Source organism: Hypomesus nipponensis, chromosome 18 (genome assembly GCF_054491055.1).
Source record: "Hypomesus nipponensis isolate SF chromosome 18, ASM5449105v1, whole genome shotgun sequence".
Lineage (NCBI taxonomy): Eukaryota > Metazoa > Chordata > Actinopteri > Osmeriformes > Osmeridae > Hypomesus > Hypomesus nipponensis.
The window spans coordinates 13,458,011-13,475,437 of NC_140378.1; the positions used below are offsets into that span (position 1 = coordinate 13,458,011).

General features: G+C 40.4%; 1 protein-coding gene across 2 annotated transcripts; it reads left to right on the top strand.

Annotated features, from left to right (window-relative positions):
• Positions 1-1,246: 1,246 nt before the first annotated feature.
• atp2b3a (ATPase plasma membrane Ca2+ transporting 3a) lies at positions 1,247-16,271 on the top strand. 2 transcript variants are annotated; one of them, XM_084679475.1, is made up of 22 exons: positions 1,247-1,466; positions 2,728-2,925; positions 3,161-3,418; positions 3,730-3,855; positions 4,861-4,986; positions 5,738-5,806; positions 6,479-6,517; positions 6,701-6,865; positions 7,072-7,286; positions 7,496-7,738; positions 7,895-8,136; positions 8,420-8,654; positions 8,822-9,001; positions 9,259-9,346; positions 9,474-9,580; positions 9,776-9,967; positions 10,102-10,315; positions 10,423-10,634; positions 10,759-10,866; positions 11,084-11,266; positions 11,908-11,994; positions 14,976-16,271. In XM_084679475.1, exons 1-22 carry the CDS (start codon positions 1,247-1,249, stop codon positions 15,372-15,374), a joined length of 3,906 nt encoding a protein of 1,301 aa, XP_084535601.1. In that variant the 3' UTR covers positions 15,375-16,271. The 2 variants fall into 2 exon arrangements, with proteins under 2 accessions (XP_084535601.1, XP_084535602.1); XM_084679476.1 differs by lacking the exons at positions 5,738-5,806; positions 6,479-6,517; positions 11,908-11,994 and having other exon boundaries at positions 14,976-15,158; positions 15,255-16,271.
• Positions 16,272-17,427: the final 1,156 nt, after the last annotated feature.

Consider the following 17,427-nt stretch of genomic DNA (forward strand, 5'->3'; position numbering starts at 1 on the left):
GTATTTTTATCTTAATTGGTGTGTTAGCTTGCTCGTACAAATAATTCATAATGTTAGCCTATCTGCATTAAATCATATTATTCCCTTTTCAGTCATAATCAAGTAGTTATTAACCAAAAATAATGTGTTGATTATGTCTCTTATCTGGCAATACAGTCACTAGTAGATCGTTTACACTCAGATTTCAAGCACACCAAGGTTAACAACTGATATCTGAAGGTTACAAGTAAAGGGCACCATCACCGTTTTGGCTTTTCTGAGAATGATACAATTAAATCAGATATTATTAGGTTACTATATTTAAATGTGGTTTTCGCATCTAAATTACTGTAAGTGTAAATATGAGAATCGTAATTATGTTTCGTGGCATGATGGAGAAATTCTCGCATCCCTGAGATGACAGTATCCCACAGCCGTATGTCTGATCGCAGAGCATCATGGCTGTTGCGTGTTGCCTTGGTAAAACCTATTCTGGAATCGGATTGGCTATTCCATGTAAGCATCACCACAGGATTTGTGCATGGTTAGAAAGCGGTAGTATACTAAGCTGAAATGTCCATTACGGTGTCCAAGCCTTTACAGTTGGCTTTTGAGGGCCACGATGTTCAGAGGGATCCTATTAGTGCATCTCAAGTAAATACAATTTAATAAGCACGTATTCAATGTCATTTTTAACGATGTGTTAAATAGGAGATTCCTTTTATACATTTGACTGTATATCAATTGTTTTATGATTGCATATTAGGAACTTGCACTATACCTCTGTATATGTCAGTACACAATTTTCTCCAGAACCACTCTCTTATTTGCTTTTTAATTTTATATTTCTCATCAGTGTTTCATTTCTCTCATTCCCAATTTTTAGATTATTCCAGCTGTAGAAGTCTCTGGTTCCACACATCAACAAGCCAAATTGTCTCAATGTATTTGTATTGATAGGTTTCCCCCTAGTCATTTGGCTTGATAATATATCAGGATTAGATTAAAGGAAAAAAAAACACATCAGGTCAATATATCGGATGCAATAAACATCTGACAAATCCTCCCCTAAACATCAACATATGCTTGCTGACACATGCCTTGGTATGAGGAGTCCTAGAAGGAGTAGAAGAGGGAGTGACATGGGGGAACACTAATCCAGAAACCACAGAGTCACTTTCTACCTGCCCTACACTGACACAAGTACATCAAAAGATCCAAGCTGTAAAGAGTTTTAGAGAGCTCACACTTATATCACTGAATAGCCATGGGGGACTTAGCCAACAGTTCTGTAGAGTTCCACCCCAAAAAGCAACAAGGTAGTGTAGGTGGAATGGAGGTCAACCACGCGGGAGACTTTGGGGCCACCCTGGAGGATCTGCGGACACTCATGGAGCTAAGGGGTGCAGAGGCCATTCAGAAGATCCAGGAGAACTACACAGACACAGAGAGCCTCTGTCAGAGACTAAAGACTTCTCCAGCCGACGGTGAGTCTTATTTTGGCTTCTCTGCTTTTATGTCATCATCTAATTGAATCCTACAGCACCAATTTTTACAGTCTCGATATTTCTATCCTGCCTATGTGCCAAGGGTCCTAAGTGGCAGGAAGATATAATTACTGTATTTAATTCAGTGTGAACTTAACACCTAATGCCTTGCTGGTGTCTGGTTTGTCATAGTCTGAGATGGTGCGCAGGTTTATATGGAGTGAGATGTTCAATTTTTGCTGTCGTCATCTGCCATCTATTCTCTCTGTAGCTTTATAACAAACTCTGTCTTCCCAAACATTCTTTCATTTTAAGTTGCTAAGCTACAAAAGCAATCTGGTGGGTGTGAGGCAGAGATATAGACACCTCCTCTCATTCATCATACTGCAGCACATATCGAGCAGGCTTGAGAAGAAATGGGGATTTAATTTGTCCATTTGTATAACATTTTACATTTGTAACTCCTGCACACTCACAAATTCCAAGTAAATGTCTTGAATGTCTTTGATTTCAAATATTTTGTATTTAACATGATCTAATTCTCTTGAATTATTGTGCTATAATGATTGTGGAATACAGCACACTCTTGCGTTTCAGTGTAGGCTGTTTTCCGTTAAAAAGCCATATGTTCATGAACATAATGATTACCATGGCAACTGACAATATTACCTGAATGGGTAAAGGATTACTTTTGAGGTGAATCATTAATTGACATAATTTATTTGGCCTTAGTAGTTGTGCCTGGTCTAAAATTCAATTGTTTCACTGTTTCACACATATTTGTGAACTTGGTCAAGGTCGACACATGAGAGACCAACCCATCAGATGTTATTGGGTTAAAAGAGACAGAGAGAGTACAGAAATTATGACAAGGTTGCCAGTAGCAGCAGGTGACGTTTGGCAGGGGACGACATGAAGAGTGTGTGACAGTCTGCCTGAGTGTATGTGCCAGAGCACACACCCCACAGTGCAGCAGACACACACTGACTTAGCCATCTGTGCTCTTCCACCCCATCCATCTCATTTCACCAAGAGGAGCCCATAACCCGTGTCAGCACTTCAGTATTAGCATGTCAGTCATGTGACTCATCATCAACGTTGACAGAAACATGCATTTAAATCAATCTGATGATACAGTATTGCCTGCCTGTGATTATTGTAGTTATGTTAAGATGCATTACACTACCATCACCAGGATACTGGAGATAAAAAAAACCTTCTCAATAAGCTTTAATATGTTTTCTTGGTTTCCTTCTCTTAGGCTTGTCCGACAACCCAGCTGACCTAGAGAAACGCATGCAGGTGTTTGGACAAAATTTCATCCCTCCTAAAAAGCCAAAGACCTTTCTACAGCTGGTGTGGGAGGCCCTTCAGGATGTCACCCTCATCATTCTGGAGATCGCTGCTATCATCTCTCTGGGCCTCTCCTTTTACCAACCTCCTGGAGAAGAAAGTGAATGTAAGTCTAACCATGAGCTAACCCAGCGAGCCACACTCCAGGCAACAGGTTCTTTTGAGTTCAGCTCAGGTTTACAAACACTTTCAATCCGCACTGTTGGTGCCAAAAAAGGGAATGAATAAAGGAGAACTTGGGCTGATATTGAGTTAATAGGTTGTAACATATGGGATGGAGTACTAGATGAATGGCCTGAAATCAATGTCCTGCTTCTCTCTCCTTTCAACTTCCTCGGCAGCGTGTGGAAATGTGGCATCTGGAGCAGAAGACGAGGGTGAGGCGGAGGCAGGCTGGATTGAGGGGGCAGCCATCTTGTTGTCTGTAATCTGCGTGGTGTTGGTGACAGCTTTTAACGACTGGAGCAAGGAGAAGCAGTTCCGTGGGTTGCAGAGCCGTATTGAGCAAGAGCAGCGCTTTGCTGTTGTGCGAAATGGCACTGTGATCCAGATCCCTGTGGCAGACATGGTGGTTGGGGATGTAGCCCAAGTCAAGTATGGTGAGACCACAATCCTGAATGGTGCTAGAGTGTTTGGAGTGCCTTGAAACAAAGTGTATCATGTATCACACAGACAGTACTGTAGTGGAATGCGCTGTACAAAGTAATGTGGGCATTGATAAAAGCTTCTATCTTCAACTAATGGCATACATAATTAAACTAAATTCAAGTCTTCTTTTGTAACTCCATTTGCAAAAACGACAGATTTACCAGTAGACTTATGAGTCTGATGAGGAAGCCCTCCCCTCTCCCCAACCCCACATTGCATTTGTTCCTCATCCTTGTGTGATCCCTCTCTTGTTGCCCCCCAGGCGACCTGCTGCCTGCAGATGGGATACTGATACAGGGCAATGACCTGCAAATCGATGAGAGCTCGCTGACTGGAGAGTCTGACCATGTACGCAAGTCTGTGGACAAAGACCCCATGTTGTTGTCTGGTAAGTTGTTTGGATACAGTAATCAGGTTAGAGTTAGAATCTAAGACGGTGCTAGAATGTTTGTTTGGTGTCTTCTGACAATATACATGTATTTGAACAAGCTTAATCCATTCATCAATGTGTATGTATCTATGTGTTTGAGTATACTTTAACTCCACATACATGTGATGACATATGCGTGTGACTGATGGGCTGCCTGATTAAATGCCATGTCTGGTGTGTCTGTTTGCCGGTTGCGCTGAGGGACAGAGAGAAGGGAAATCTCATTGCCTGTCTCGGTAAGGGAGTGCGTCTGACAGGGGTAATGGGATTGTAGCCTCTAGGCAGCTTCCTGAAGCACAGGGTCACACAGCCATTAGATCCACATGGGACCTGAGCTCATCCTTCTTTCAATAATGATCCCCTGGCCGGGCCGCTTGTGACAGGTTCACTGGCTACTTCACTGACTTCTTACTAGGTTCACATCTGGAATCTATTTGTCTGTGGTGACTTATGACTTTGAAGTGATATAGTTTACAATACAACAGGATATAACTAGCAGCAGTTTTTAATCTAGTATCTGTACTGTATATATTGTGTCAATGCTGTAGTTTTGAGCAGCCACACAGGTTACATGTGAAAAGCCATTGCAGAGATTGAACTGTATACTTGTCATTCCTTGATGTACTGGTAGTTACCGAGGGCAATTATACCATTGTTACTCCAGCAGAGAGCTCTGTGAATAGTGTCATCAGCCAATGCTGCCTCTGTGTGATGCTGTAGTCTAATTAATGGGAACATAATGGAGCTCTTTTGTACAGAAGTAATTAGATCACTGCTCAGAGGAGAAAAAAGGAAAGAAAGTGAGAAAAGGATGGGGATCTTTGTATTTGCTGTTCTATCAAAGTTAGGAGACAGTACCCTGCCTATTACAAAAGTCTACACCATGATGCTGTGTGTGCGTGTGTTTGTTTGTGTGTGTATGTTTATGTGCATGGATGTGTGTGTGTGTGTGCATGTGCTCAGGAACACATGTGATGGAAGGCTCAGGGAAGATGCTAGTCACTGCCGTTGGAGTTAACTCTCAAACTGGAATCATCTTCACTCTTCTGGGGGCTGGAGAGGAGGAGGAGGAGAAGAAAGACAAGAAAGGTAAGACATAATTACACTGAAGCACACTCCTTCTAGATGTTCACTGTAATCAATGCTGGTCCTCAAATGTACATACATGTATATAGGGATCTTTCTGAATATTGATAGGCATTAAAATTCCATTATATCGCCATTTCTTTTTCGAAGTGTACATTTACAGACTACAAATTGCGTATTGGCAGTCAAAATAGGTGTTATGAATAGAAACTGTAGCATTGACTCATTCAATATGTGAAGAATAGAGTGGCTTTAAGTTTTACAGTGTGCATTTAGGATGACATGGTAAAATAATCAGAAGGGCGGAGAGAAAGAGCAGAACGTGGGAGAACTAAAGAAAGAGAAATGGGGGGGGTACAAATACCTACTGCATAGTCCTCCTCACTCTCTACCCTGTCTCGCTATCTTCTTGATGTGAGGAAAGTGGTAGCTGTTTAATAATTCTATCCAGTAAAAGCATTGCAGTCTGCAGAGCAATCAATAATTGAATGGAAAGGGAGAGCAAGATGAAGCTGAGGTTGCACAGAAGAGGATGCTTTGGGTTTTAGGGAAGCTTCAGTAAGGATACTAGCATCAGTTATAAAAACATATGTATTATTTACTGCCGTTCATTCATTCATCTTTATCCATTCTATTGTTTCATTGTTTTCTGTTTACCATCCTTTTAAAATGTTTTAATTGTTTTATACCTTAATTTTAAAAATCTCTTATTGTCCTTGTCCCATCTGAAACTCCCACACTACCTCCCTGTCAGAGGGCAATAGTAGCTCAGCTATGCAGCAGCCCCCTGCAGTCGAAGCAAAACAGATCCACATCACAAATGGTAGGTGTCTGTCCTACTAGTGAGATAGGTTTACTGAAGGGCCACACCCTTAATACTGGAAACTGTGAGCCCTTTTACACAAGTGGGTTGCATTTTGTTTTACAGTTTGATTTTTAACTGGTATTTACGGTTTATATAGTAAATATGTTAACTATTTAATCCAATAGTTGTTTTGTTTTGGCTCTATTTCTATTTATCTTTATCCTTTTAGTATGGGAGTAGTTACAATTACCTATTTAGTTTGACTACATTAAACTGTAAATATTTCATAAAAACAAGATACAGAAACACAACATTGTCCTTGTGTCTCTACTGAGACAGGAATGTTTTGACATTACAGTGAGATAATTATACTGACGGAAATATCATTCTCACTCTAATCTGTCACTTTCATTTTGTCTTTTAATTCTATTTTTTTTACTTTTAATGTTCTGTTTACTTCCTTTGCCATATTTCAACTCTGCGTTAAGTCATCCCTGTTGAATTCAGTCTAATGATGAACATGGGCTAATGTAAACATCAGTGCATTCAACATTATTTCAACATGGATTTACCCATTTACTAATTTAAGTGCAATTTCATTTCAGCCGCTACAGTGAGTGACTTTTTCTTAACCCTGTTTGTCACATTCACTGTGATCTAAACCAATGCATTCACCTATCTCTCACACAGGCAAGCCAGATGGTACATTGGAAAACAATCAAAACAAAGGTAAGAAGGCCAGTATTTTCTTTTACCACTAAATAATGTTTGCATCATATTTATAAAATATGCTCTACCAATGATCCTAATCTGGGTAGTGTGTGTATTCAGTAATAGCAGACATTTTCTGTCCATTTTTGGCTTTTATGGTGACCTAATCTCTTCCCAACTTTGTGGCACCCCGGACCCTAGCCAAGAAACAGGATGAGGCTGTTGCCATGGAGATGCAGCCCCTGAAGAGTGCAGAAGGTGGGGAGGTTGAGGAGAAAGAGAAGAAGAAGACCAATGTTCCCAAAAAAGAGAAATCTGTCCTTCAGGGCAAACTCACTAAACTGGCAGTGCAAATCGGGAAGGCAGGTGAGGCAAACTTAATTCAATGGCCATCATCCCTTTTCTCCTCGCTGACTTATTCACTTTCATGTGCTGAATAAGTATTCACTTTGTAAAATGTATTCCAAAAGTTTGCTGACCATGTTTAAAACATTCCTTGCTCTAAGCATACAGTAGCCACATTCAGGAATTATGTTTTAATTAAAGCTTTCTGTTTGTCTTCTCCCCCTTAGGCCTGGTCATGTCAGCCATCACAGTTATCATTTTAGTGGTGTACTTTGTGATTGAGACATTTGTGGTACAGGGCAGGGAATGGCTCCCTGAATGCACGCCTGTTTACGTCCAGTACTTTGTCAAGTTCTTCATCATCGGTGTCACAGTGCTGGTAGTAGCTGTGCCCGAGGGGCTTCCACTGGCTGTCACCATATCCCTTGCCTACTCTGTAAAGGTGAGGACACAAAACAGAGTCAAAACTTGATGTGTGTGTGTGTGTATCAGTACGTAGATTTCAGCTCCTCCCCCTACCCACCATCCTGCAACTGAAACAAGCACACAGACACACCTAAACTCAATTTACTCATAACATTGTTTCTTTTTTACACCTAAAATGTAAGACTATACATGTGCCTCTCTCTCTGTGTTTCTGCCTGTCATTAGAAAATGATGAAGGATAACAACCTGGTGCGTCACCTGGATGCGTGTGAGACCATGGGAAATGCCACTGCCATCTGCTCTGATAAGACTGGCACCCTGACCACCAACCGAATGACTGTGGTGCAGGCTTATACTTGTGACCAACACTTCAACAAGGTCCCAGATCCTGAACAGCTCAATCCAATGGTGCTTGAGATGCTGGTTAGCTCGATTGCTGTCAATAGCGCCTACACCTCTAAGATTATGGTGAGACATTGATTAGCTATGAACCCAATCAAATTATTTGATATGGAAGCAGTATCCACACCCTTTCTATTCCCTTGTAATGTAATTTGCCTGGGTCTATGCACGTTAGTCTGTTTTTCTTTTGCCAACTAGGATTTTTAGCATGTTTCCTTTTAGCCTCCAGACAAAGAGGGCGGCCTGCCCAAGCAAGTGGGCAACAAGACGGAGTGTGCTTTGCTGGGTTTTGTGCTGGACTTGAAGAGAGACTATGCTCCAGTGAGGGAGCAGATCCCTGAGGAGAAACTCTACAAGGTCTACACCTTTAACTCTGTGCGCAAGTCCATGAGCACCGTGGTTCAGCTTCCTGACGGGTCCTTCCGCCTCTACAGCAAAGGAGCCTCCGAGATCCTACTCAAAAAGTGAGTCTTGAGTACAAACCCCCACCATTAAATATATACGAATTGAGCCACTCGATGTATTTGTGTTACATCGGTGTTGTGTTATCGAAGTATGTGAGTCAGATTTTGGTTGCATTTGATTATGTTGTATTTGATCATGTCTTTTATTGTGCATATTTTCTTGTGAAATGTGCTAGAAAGCTCGACTTGATTCGTGGCTACAGGATCGATGAACTTATTTCGTACTGAATGTGGCATAACTTTCATTACCTTCACCATTACCCATTTGATTTCTGTCTGTCAGATGCACGTCCATCCTGGCGGCAGGGGGGGAGAAGCGGAATTTCCGTCCACGGGACAGGGATGAGATGGTCAAGAAGGTGATTGAGCCCATGGCTTGTGATGGCCTGAGGACCATCTGTGTGGCCTACCGGGATTTACCTGCCAGTCCTCAACCTGACTGGGAGAACGAGGCTGACATCTTGACTGACCTGGTCTGCATCACAGTAGTGGGCATCGAGGACCCTGTCCGCCCAGAGGTAGGTACCAACACAGATCAAATGAGAGGCCAGGAGACTTTGGTGCAGCTCACCATAGTTTGATTTGTTTATTCTACATCTCCACTGTAGTTGGGTTGACAAATAAGCCATTGGCAACTTGAAATTAGCATAAAACAAAATTGTGACAAGATGTCTTTTCCAACCAGGTCCCAGATGCCATCAAGAAATGCCAGCGTGCAGGTATCACTGTGCGCATGGTGACAGGTGACAACATTAGCACGGCTCGTGCGATTGCTGCCAAGTGTGGCATTATCCAGCCGGGGGATGATTTCCTGTGTATTGATGGGAAGGACTTCAATCGACTAATCAGAAATGAAAAAGGAGAGGTACTTTCTCGGTTTTCTCTGTCACACCTTCAGGTTGTGCAAAATGCTTCTTCTAGGATCCTGACTGGAACCAAAAATAATGTATTTTTAACCTTATTTCAGTAAATAAGTGTGCGTTAAGGTTTTCAAACAGTCTGCTTTTAATGAGTTTTACTATGAACATCATATTAACTAAGACAATCATATTCTTGACTCATGCATTTGAAAATATTTGTGCAGATCCTATGCGTTTGCCTTATCCACTCTATTTCTTCCAGGTTGAGCAAGAACGCATGGACAAGGTTTGGCCCAAGCTGCGAGTTTTGGCTCGGTCTTCTCCAACAGACAAACATACTCTGGTCAAAGGTGGGCCAGTGTGTAGGACCAGGCCTCCATTATCTAATTTCGATATAACTTTGAAACAGGCATACTGTATTGTTGCTAAACACAGTGAATCATTCAGAATAAGAGCCCAGAAAATATGTTCATGCAGGAATAATTGACAGCACTGTAATGGAGAAACGGCAGGTTGTGGCTGTGACAGGGGATGGGACAAATGACGGACCAGCCCTCAAGAAGGCTGATGTTGGCTTTGCAATGGTAAGAAATGGTGATTATGATGAAGATGATGATCCTTTGGAAAGTAATGTCAGATATTGCTATACTGGTACAATCTTACTAAAAAGGTAAAAATGTAAGAACAGAAAAAGATCCACATCTGTTACTGCCTTACACAAATGCTTGCTCTATTTAGTCTGAAAAGTCAAGTGTGTTACTTTTTCTTTCTCTGTGCAGGGTATCGCTGGTACTGATGTAGCAAAGGAAGCCTCTGACATCATCTTGACAGATGATAACTTCTCAAGCATTGTCAAGGCAGTCATGTGGGGGAGGAATGTCTATGACAGCATCTCCAAGTTCCTACAGTTCCAGCTGACCGTCAACGTGGTGGCTGTCACCGTGGCCTTCACGGGTGCCTGCATCACACAGGTACTCATGATCTAACTCAATTCAGGAAGAGTTATATGTACTAGGTATTGTCGCGACAAAGGGTTTCTCTAGCTTACTCTTTAAGATGTCTTTGTTCATTCACTGCACCTTTTTCTCCCTACCCCTCTCCCCAGGACTCTCCTCTCAAGGCGGTGCAGATGCTGTGGGTAAATCTGATCATGGACACCTTCGCCTCCCTAGCCCTGGCAACCGAGCCCCCTACTGAAGCCCTGCTCCTGAGGAAGCCCTATGGTCGCAACAACCCCCTTATTTCCCTCACCATGATGAAGAACATTCTGGGCCATGGAGTCTATCAGCTCATCATCATCTTCACCCTGCTGTTCGCAGGTATGTGCTGGCTAGGGATGGGGAATACGTGGAGATGAAATTGAAAGGGCATGGAACTAAGAACCCTTGTTTAACTGTGTTTTCTGTACTCATCCAACATATTTTAGGGGAAAAGATCTTCAACATTGACAGTGGCCGCAATGCCCCTCTGCACTCTCCCCCCTCTGAGCACTACACCATTATCTTCAACACCTTTGTGCTAATGCAACTATTCAACGAGATCAATGCCCGAAAAATCCACGGAGAGAGGAACGTTTTTGACGGGATCTTTTCAAACCCCATCTTCTGCAGTATTGTTCTTGGAACTTTTGCAATGCAGGTGAAAATCTTTGGACTGTTACATTACCTTTTTCATTCCTTCAAAGATTCAAATGATAAGTTAGATAGCGAGGACATGATGCAGTATAATGAACCATATCAACCTTGTGTCTGGTTCTTTCCAGTTTGTTATAGTGCAGTTCGGAGGGAAGCCTTTCAGCTGTGCACCTCTCAACTTGGAACAGTGGCTCTGGTGTCTGTTTGTGGGATTGGGAGAGCTGCTGTGGGGACAGGTACTACCCTAGAATTGCACCTTCACTTTCACTCTAGGGTTTTATTAGTCTTTTCTCATTTTTACTGTGCACTGCACCATATACACAACTAAGTTCTAATAATTACTGATTTAAATTAGTGATTTCGGTACTATAAATGGAACATTGAGTAACCATTGAGTAAGTCAGATATTCAGAGAAACAGCCACCCATAGCAAACCTGACTTTGTTGCTGCAGGTCATCACTACAGTACCCACCAGTCACCTCAAGTGTTTGAAGGAGGCAGGTCACGGGTCAGACGAGGATGAAGTCATTGATGAGGACAATCCAGAGGATGAGGATGAGATTGACCATGCAGAGCGTGAACTGCGTCGAGGGCAAATTTTGTGGTTCAGAGGGTTGAACCGCATCCAGACTCAGGTACAGTAGTTTGGGCTCAACCACTCTCTGATTGTTGACTGAAATATATATATAATTTGCAGTAATCCCATTCAGTTTAGTCTGATGTTAACTATACTGTATCATGAATTTCACAATTTATTGGGTTTCATTCATTATAAGACATTTAGCTTTCTTTTATATAATTTATACTTCATCTGCTATAACATTGGGTACAATTTAACAGTGTGATTTAGATTCCCTTCAGTGTTACACATAAACATCATCAATTAATTTTTCTTAAACTCTATTTCTCATCTTTTCAGTATAATCTCAGATTCATTTACCGATCACAGGTCTGGTTCCCATCCATGTTTGGTATCTCTTCACACCTTTGAACCAAGCAAGAAGTGATTGAACTTTAGAAAAAGTACAACAATCTGCCTTCATTTCCTCTTTAGATAAAAAGCATAATATGACAATAAAAGATTACAATAAATCCACTGATCCTGAAGAAAATGGGACTGATAAATACCAGAGACTTTTGAAGCCTGTCCCTTACCATCTTAATTTTCATGTTATAGCCTCTTTTATGTGCCCTACAGAGCCCTTAATCGTCTCAGTGTGTATACTTCGCCTTTGTCTTGTCCTCCCTGTAATGTCCTTCTCTCTATCTCCAACAGATGGAGGTAGTGAGTACCTTCAAGAGAAGTGGTTCCTTTCAGGGTGCTGCACGCCGCCGTTCGTCAGTTCTCAGCCAACTCCATGACGTAACCAATATTTCTACTCCCACTCACGTAGTTCTCTCCACTGCCAATTCAACTGGTGCGCCTGGGAGTGAGTTTCTGCCATCCATTAACGGAACATAACAAAAGCTATCCACGCACCGTCCTGAAAATGAGCATGTGTGAAAATGTACATTAGTTGCACATTTGCCTGCCCAGAAATGCAATGAAGCATCAGAGAGATAGAGAGAGAGAGTGTGTGTGTGCCTGTGTGTTTGTGCAATTCACACTGTAGTGCTTGACCCACTGACTTTCTCATCTAGTTTCCTTCTTTCTTTCTTGTCTTTTTTAGTTCTTTTCTACCGCCTTTTCACTACCTCATGACCTTAATCTGTTCCTTTTTCCTGCTGCTTTGTTTGGCTTGACACATTCTGTGATCAGTCTTTCAAACATGTTCATCTGCTCAGAGCTGGAAACATCCAACATTGTGAAACATCCAAGGTTATAATATACGTAACAATAAAAAAAAAACAGCCGATAAGGTTATTGTGAAAACAGGTATTAGAATTTGTATTCATAAAAAAGTTCATCCCTACTGGAAAGACAGTTTATAAATCAAAAGGACATACCCGTCATTGGTGGTGGTTATGCAATCATCACAACATGGACGTTTATAAACAGTAATATACGTATCATTTTTGATGTCCATCGTTGTAAACAGTTCTAAACCTTCGAGTATACGCCTGCAACAGTTTTGGCCTGTTTGAGATGTTGCAATCACATCTTCTTCTTCAGGTCATTGTCACACATAGTTACTGTTAAACGCAGATACAGTACATTTATACAGTTGATTTAGAAAATAACCAAATGCATAATTTGCCCTCTAGTGCTATCTTTCTTTTTATTCCTTTCTCTGTCTAGGTTCAGCACTTGAGTCAAGACATTAATCGTTCAAATGTGCCTCTGTTTTCAATTTTTATTCCTGACTTAGTTTCCATCCTGAATGCTGTGGATTCTATTTGTTTATGGTTTTATTCTATGCTCACAAAACTGGATGTCTTAGTGGCATTTAATCTCAGTAAAGTCATTGATACTATCCCCTCTTAAGTCAATATGATTGAATATCAGAGCCACACTTTCCCTTTTCTTGGATGTCAGTTTAGCAACTTGCAGTCTCCCATCTAGAGCAAATCAAAATATTTCCATCTGTTGTACTGAATGTAGCATTTTGTGGAAATGAATGTTCTCACACACCTTGTTAATAACAACAAGTTATTATTTAGGCCTACTTTTGATTAACGCAACACATTGAGTATTGTTTAAAAAAGAAATTGGGGTTAAATGCCAAGATACTTCATTACTGAGTTGAATTACTTTGCTGAATTGACACAGTTCAAATACATTGAATTTAACCCTGAACTGTTACTGATATGCTGTACATTGTTGTCATTAACCACATCTGTCCTCACCTCCAGCATCCTCCTCCCTGTCCATTGTCATACAGTCACTTGACTGATTCATGTATTTAATCAACCTCCTTACCATTAACTTCGCCCTCTTAATCGCTGGTGGTTTTTCCATCCAGCTTCCTCAGTGGCAGTCAGAACTAAGCTAATTTTAACAGTTATGTTAAAGAATTGTGGGCACTATACTCGAACGTTTACGACCTCTACAAGATTTAAGAATTATTGTCATGCATTCCAATTACATGTATTTTTCGAAACTTATCTGAAATTGAGACAAGCAGGCTCCTTGGAAAACGACAAATTGACATTTTTTATTAATCTTTTCTATGTACTGTCTGATCTCTCCATTCCAAAGTGTAGTGGGTCGTGTAACTTCTTATCCATATTTAAGAGAAGTCTCTTGAGTTTTCTTAGACAAAAGGGTTACAATTGCTCACAGAATTTGACTTATTGGGTGCGTTGCTGGGAAAATTAGCCTTTGTAGCCTTGTTTACTATGCTTGAGAAACTATATATTTGCTTACTGAGATCCCATGCACATACAAAAAGGAATCAAGGAATCATACTAACATTGTGTTATATGTGTATGCAAAACCTTCTCCTGTTGATCTTAATGCATGTTCTGCATGCAAACGATTGCCTAAAGGTAAACAACAGGTATACCAAAAGTCTGGTTTACACTTCTCTGGTTTACACTTCTAACTTTTGTGGAAAAAGATAATTTATTGAGCCATATTGGCCATTTTGTGGGCATGACTGATCCAACAATTACCATTGTCTTTTCGTCTGCTTGTATTTGAATGTCCTTTCTTTCTACAGCATGGCAGTGAATGAGGGGTTGAGCCCACTTGATCTGTCTTTGCATGCTCAGTATGCTTTTGGTTCTAAACTGGTCTTTTGTCAATGTCTTTTTGTCTCACTTTGCCTACTTTTCTCACGTAGCCTTCGTTCAGTGTTCAGTAATCCAAAGGTTTTCATATCAAATGATTTGTATGTACTGTTTGCGTTTTTGTATGCAACACTTCTTTGTTGTTGCTCATCTGTTCATTGTTTTATGGCCCATTTCACCAATGAATAATTCATTTGGTGCCTATATTGAACTGACAGCTGATTTATTTTGTGTGTCTAAGTTATATTTTTCCATCTTTACACTACTTTCTATAATGTTTTTAAGAGTCTCCTAAGAAAGCAACAATATCACTGCACATACTATAAAGATGTTACACCATAGCATATACAGACATATTAATATCAATTCAGTAAAGTAAAGCTATTAATTGGGTTACAATTAATATTTAGAAGAGAAAACTTAACAGCTGTGGTTGGCCATTTAAGTACAAATTATTGGTAGGCTAACACCAGTATTAACCGGGAAGCAATCTGTTGTTTTGGCGTGAGATAATTACAAACTTTTACAATATTTTTTTTTTTGTTACGCCAGTTAAGCCAGAGTTAGCTACATTTGTAATGGCTCAAAATGCTAATAACATGTTTACTTCTCTGCCCTGCCTATTCCCTTTTGTGTTTGTCATCTCCCCATTATGTTTTTAACTCAACATAGATCCGAGTGGTGAAAGCATTCCGTAGCTCCCTTTATGACGGTATTGAGAAACCGGAATCCAGGAACTCCATCCATGATTTCATGGTTCACCCGGAATTTCTCATCAATGACGTGGTCCACAATATCCCCTTAATTGACGAGACAGACATTGAGGAAGACTCAGAGCGATCCAACCGCAACCATGTTGGCCTGGTTCTTTGTCAAGCTCCTCCTTCCACTCAGTCTCCCCAACCTCCACCCCGCTCTCACCGCACCCCTGCTCGACCCTACCGCCAGCAGAGCCTCCCTGTTACCCTCAACTGCAACAACAACGCGGTCCAGAATGGTGTCTCCCTGACCCCAGAAGATGCCTCTTCTCGTCCCATCAGCCCGTTGCACAGCTTAGAAACATGTTTATAACTACTATGTTGAACAGGATTTAAAAGGAGTTAAATAATACACCATTGACTATGATTGACATGGATGTAGACCTACATGGATTGAATGAGGAACAACTTGATATGGAAAGATAAAGTATTACCTGGAAATGGCATTGACAGGATGAAATATTGCTTCATGAGCCAACCCTTACCCCCCACTGCTTTTAGCCTGCACTCTCTGCTTCAGACCACACTGCTACCCTCTCCCAAACTCCACTGTCCAACAACGCTAACCCTATCAGACTCTGGAGACACTTTTAAAATGTATGTCTATAGGCACGCAATAGAGGAGTGATTGGTGTTGTATAGTCAAGAATGAACTGGAATCAAGTCTTGTCATTTCAGTGACAATGGGAAGTGTGATGGGGTTAATTCATTCTGCTTTTTAACAATGTAATTGTTCCGATTACTACTGTTGTTATTACTACTGCAATTACTACATTTATTACCACACTTATATATTCCAGTTAACAATGCTTCATTAATTAGCTTTATCGATCCATGTATGTATGATGTATGTTTGTATGTATTGTTTGTCTGTTCGCTTAACTGCTGTATTTGTCTCTTTGTTTTTCTGTTTTTATATACTCCTTCTGGTCATGTCCCCTATTTTCCTTTTCCGTGTTTACATGTGTTGTGTCTTTAAAAAGAAAAAGATATATAACTATACACTTGAAGTTGATACGTATGATAACTTCAACACAAATGGTAATGAAATAGTACATATACTATAAAAAAGTACAAATGAAAAAGAACTGCTCATGGTCTGGCTCTTCTTGTCATGTAGAGATGTCCTGAATTCAATCATTGAATTGGACACCTCCATGACAAAGCAGAACACCTGAGAGTTTTTGAAAAATTAAGTTGTGCATAAAGATTAAAGTAATTTATTTAAATGATTATTTTATTTAATCCATGTGTATTATCTTCATTTTACCTTAATGAGACAATGATATTGATGGTCCCTTTGTCGACTTAAAAAGTCAAATCTTCAGCTGATATTTGACAATATGTCAATAGAGACCGCTGCATGTTTGTTTGTAAATGTTTTTTTAGACCGATAGAATACTAGAAATAGACCACAATTTCCAAAAAAGGTTAAATATCACATGACACACATGGGGATGTTTGATTTTGTTCACAATATATCCTGCAGAGGGCACTCAAGACTTACTCATAGTGTTTACTCAGACTGAGTGCTTCTGCATGAGTGACAACTGACAAGGTCTGTGAATGGCCTGGTGCCTGAATGTTTTATTCACTGGGTCCCTAAAACACATATAGTTTCTCTGTATGTATGTCTTAATTTCCAACTAGTTAATTGTCACATCAGACAACACTTATATGAATACTAACATATTAAATTCCATATAATATTTCAGACAAATTAATTTAGATCACAAATTGAAATTGTTTTGAAAACAATTTAGCAGTTACATTAGCTGTAAACAGACAGTTTTTTTGTTAGATTAAACAAAGCACATGCTACAGTTTATTATATTTTCTATGATGTATAACTTGTGCAGGTGTCTTTTCTGTAGCTGTATTTTTCTGGGAGCACTTTTCAACATCAACAGAACAACTAAAAAGAAATCTGAAATGTGGACTGCAAATGATGGATGTTTCAGTTCCTTAAAAAGTCAAACACTGGGTCAGGTTCAGATTAATATAATCCCAGCCACTGTTGCTCCACATGAAGGTCCAGGGATCACCAAACAATATTTCAGTGCCAGGGTGTCTCCATGCTCCAGCACCTTACAGAAAGCCTTTGTTTCCCTTAATCTTCCTCAGTCTGAGCTACCTTTGGAGTAAGTGATTTGCCTCGCCTGACCCTACTACAACAGAGCCTTAGATGACATCTGGCTGCTTGCACCTGGTCCAAAGAGACTGTTCCACCATTTTGAAGTAAGTAAGGAAGGGATTAAGGGGTGATAACTCATACTAACTACACAATGCTACCTGTCACTCTGTCACGGTTTGTTCCCCTTGAACTTGTAAAAGACTGTGAGGGTCAAGAAATCAGACAGACATAT

Coding starts and splice junctions, on each gene's coding strand:
- atp2b3a (XM_084679475.1), top strand. CDS start 1,247: ATGGGGGACTTAGCCAACAGTTCTGTAGAGTTCCACCCCAAAAAGCAA. Junction 10,316..10,422: donor CTTCACCCTGCTGTTCGCAG/GTATGTGCTGGC, acceptor AACATATTTTAG/GGGAAAAGATCTTCAACATT. Junction 11,267..11,907: donor TGAACCGCATCCAGACTCAG/GTACAGTAGTTT, acceptor TATCTCCAACAG/ATGGAGGTAGTGAGTACCTT.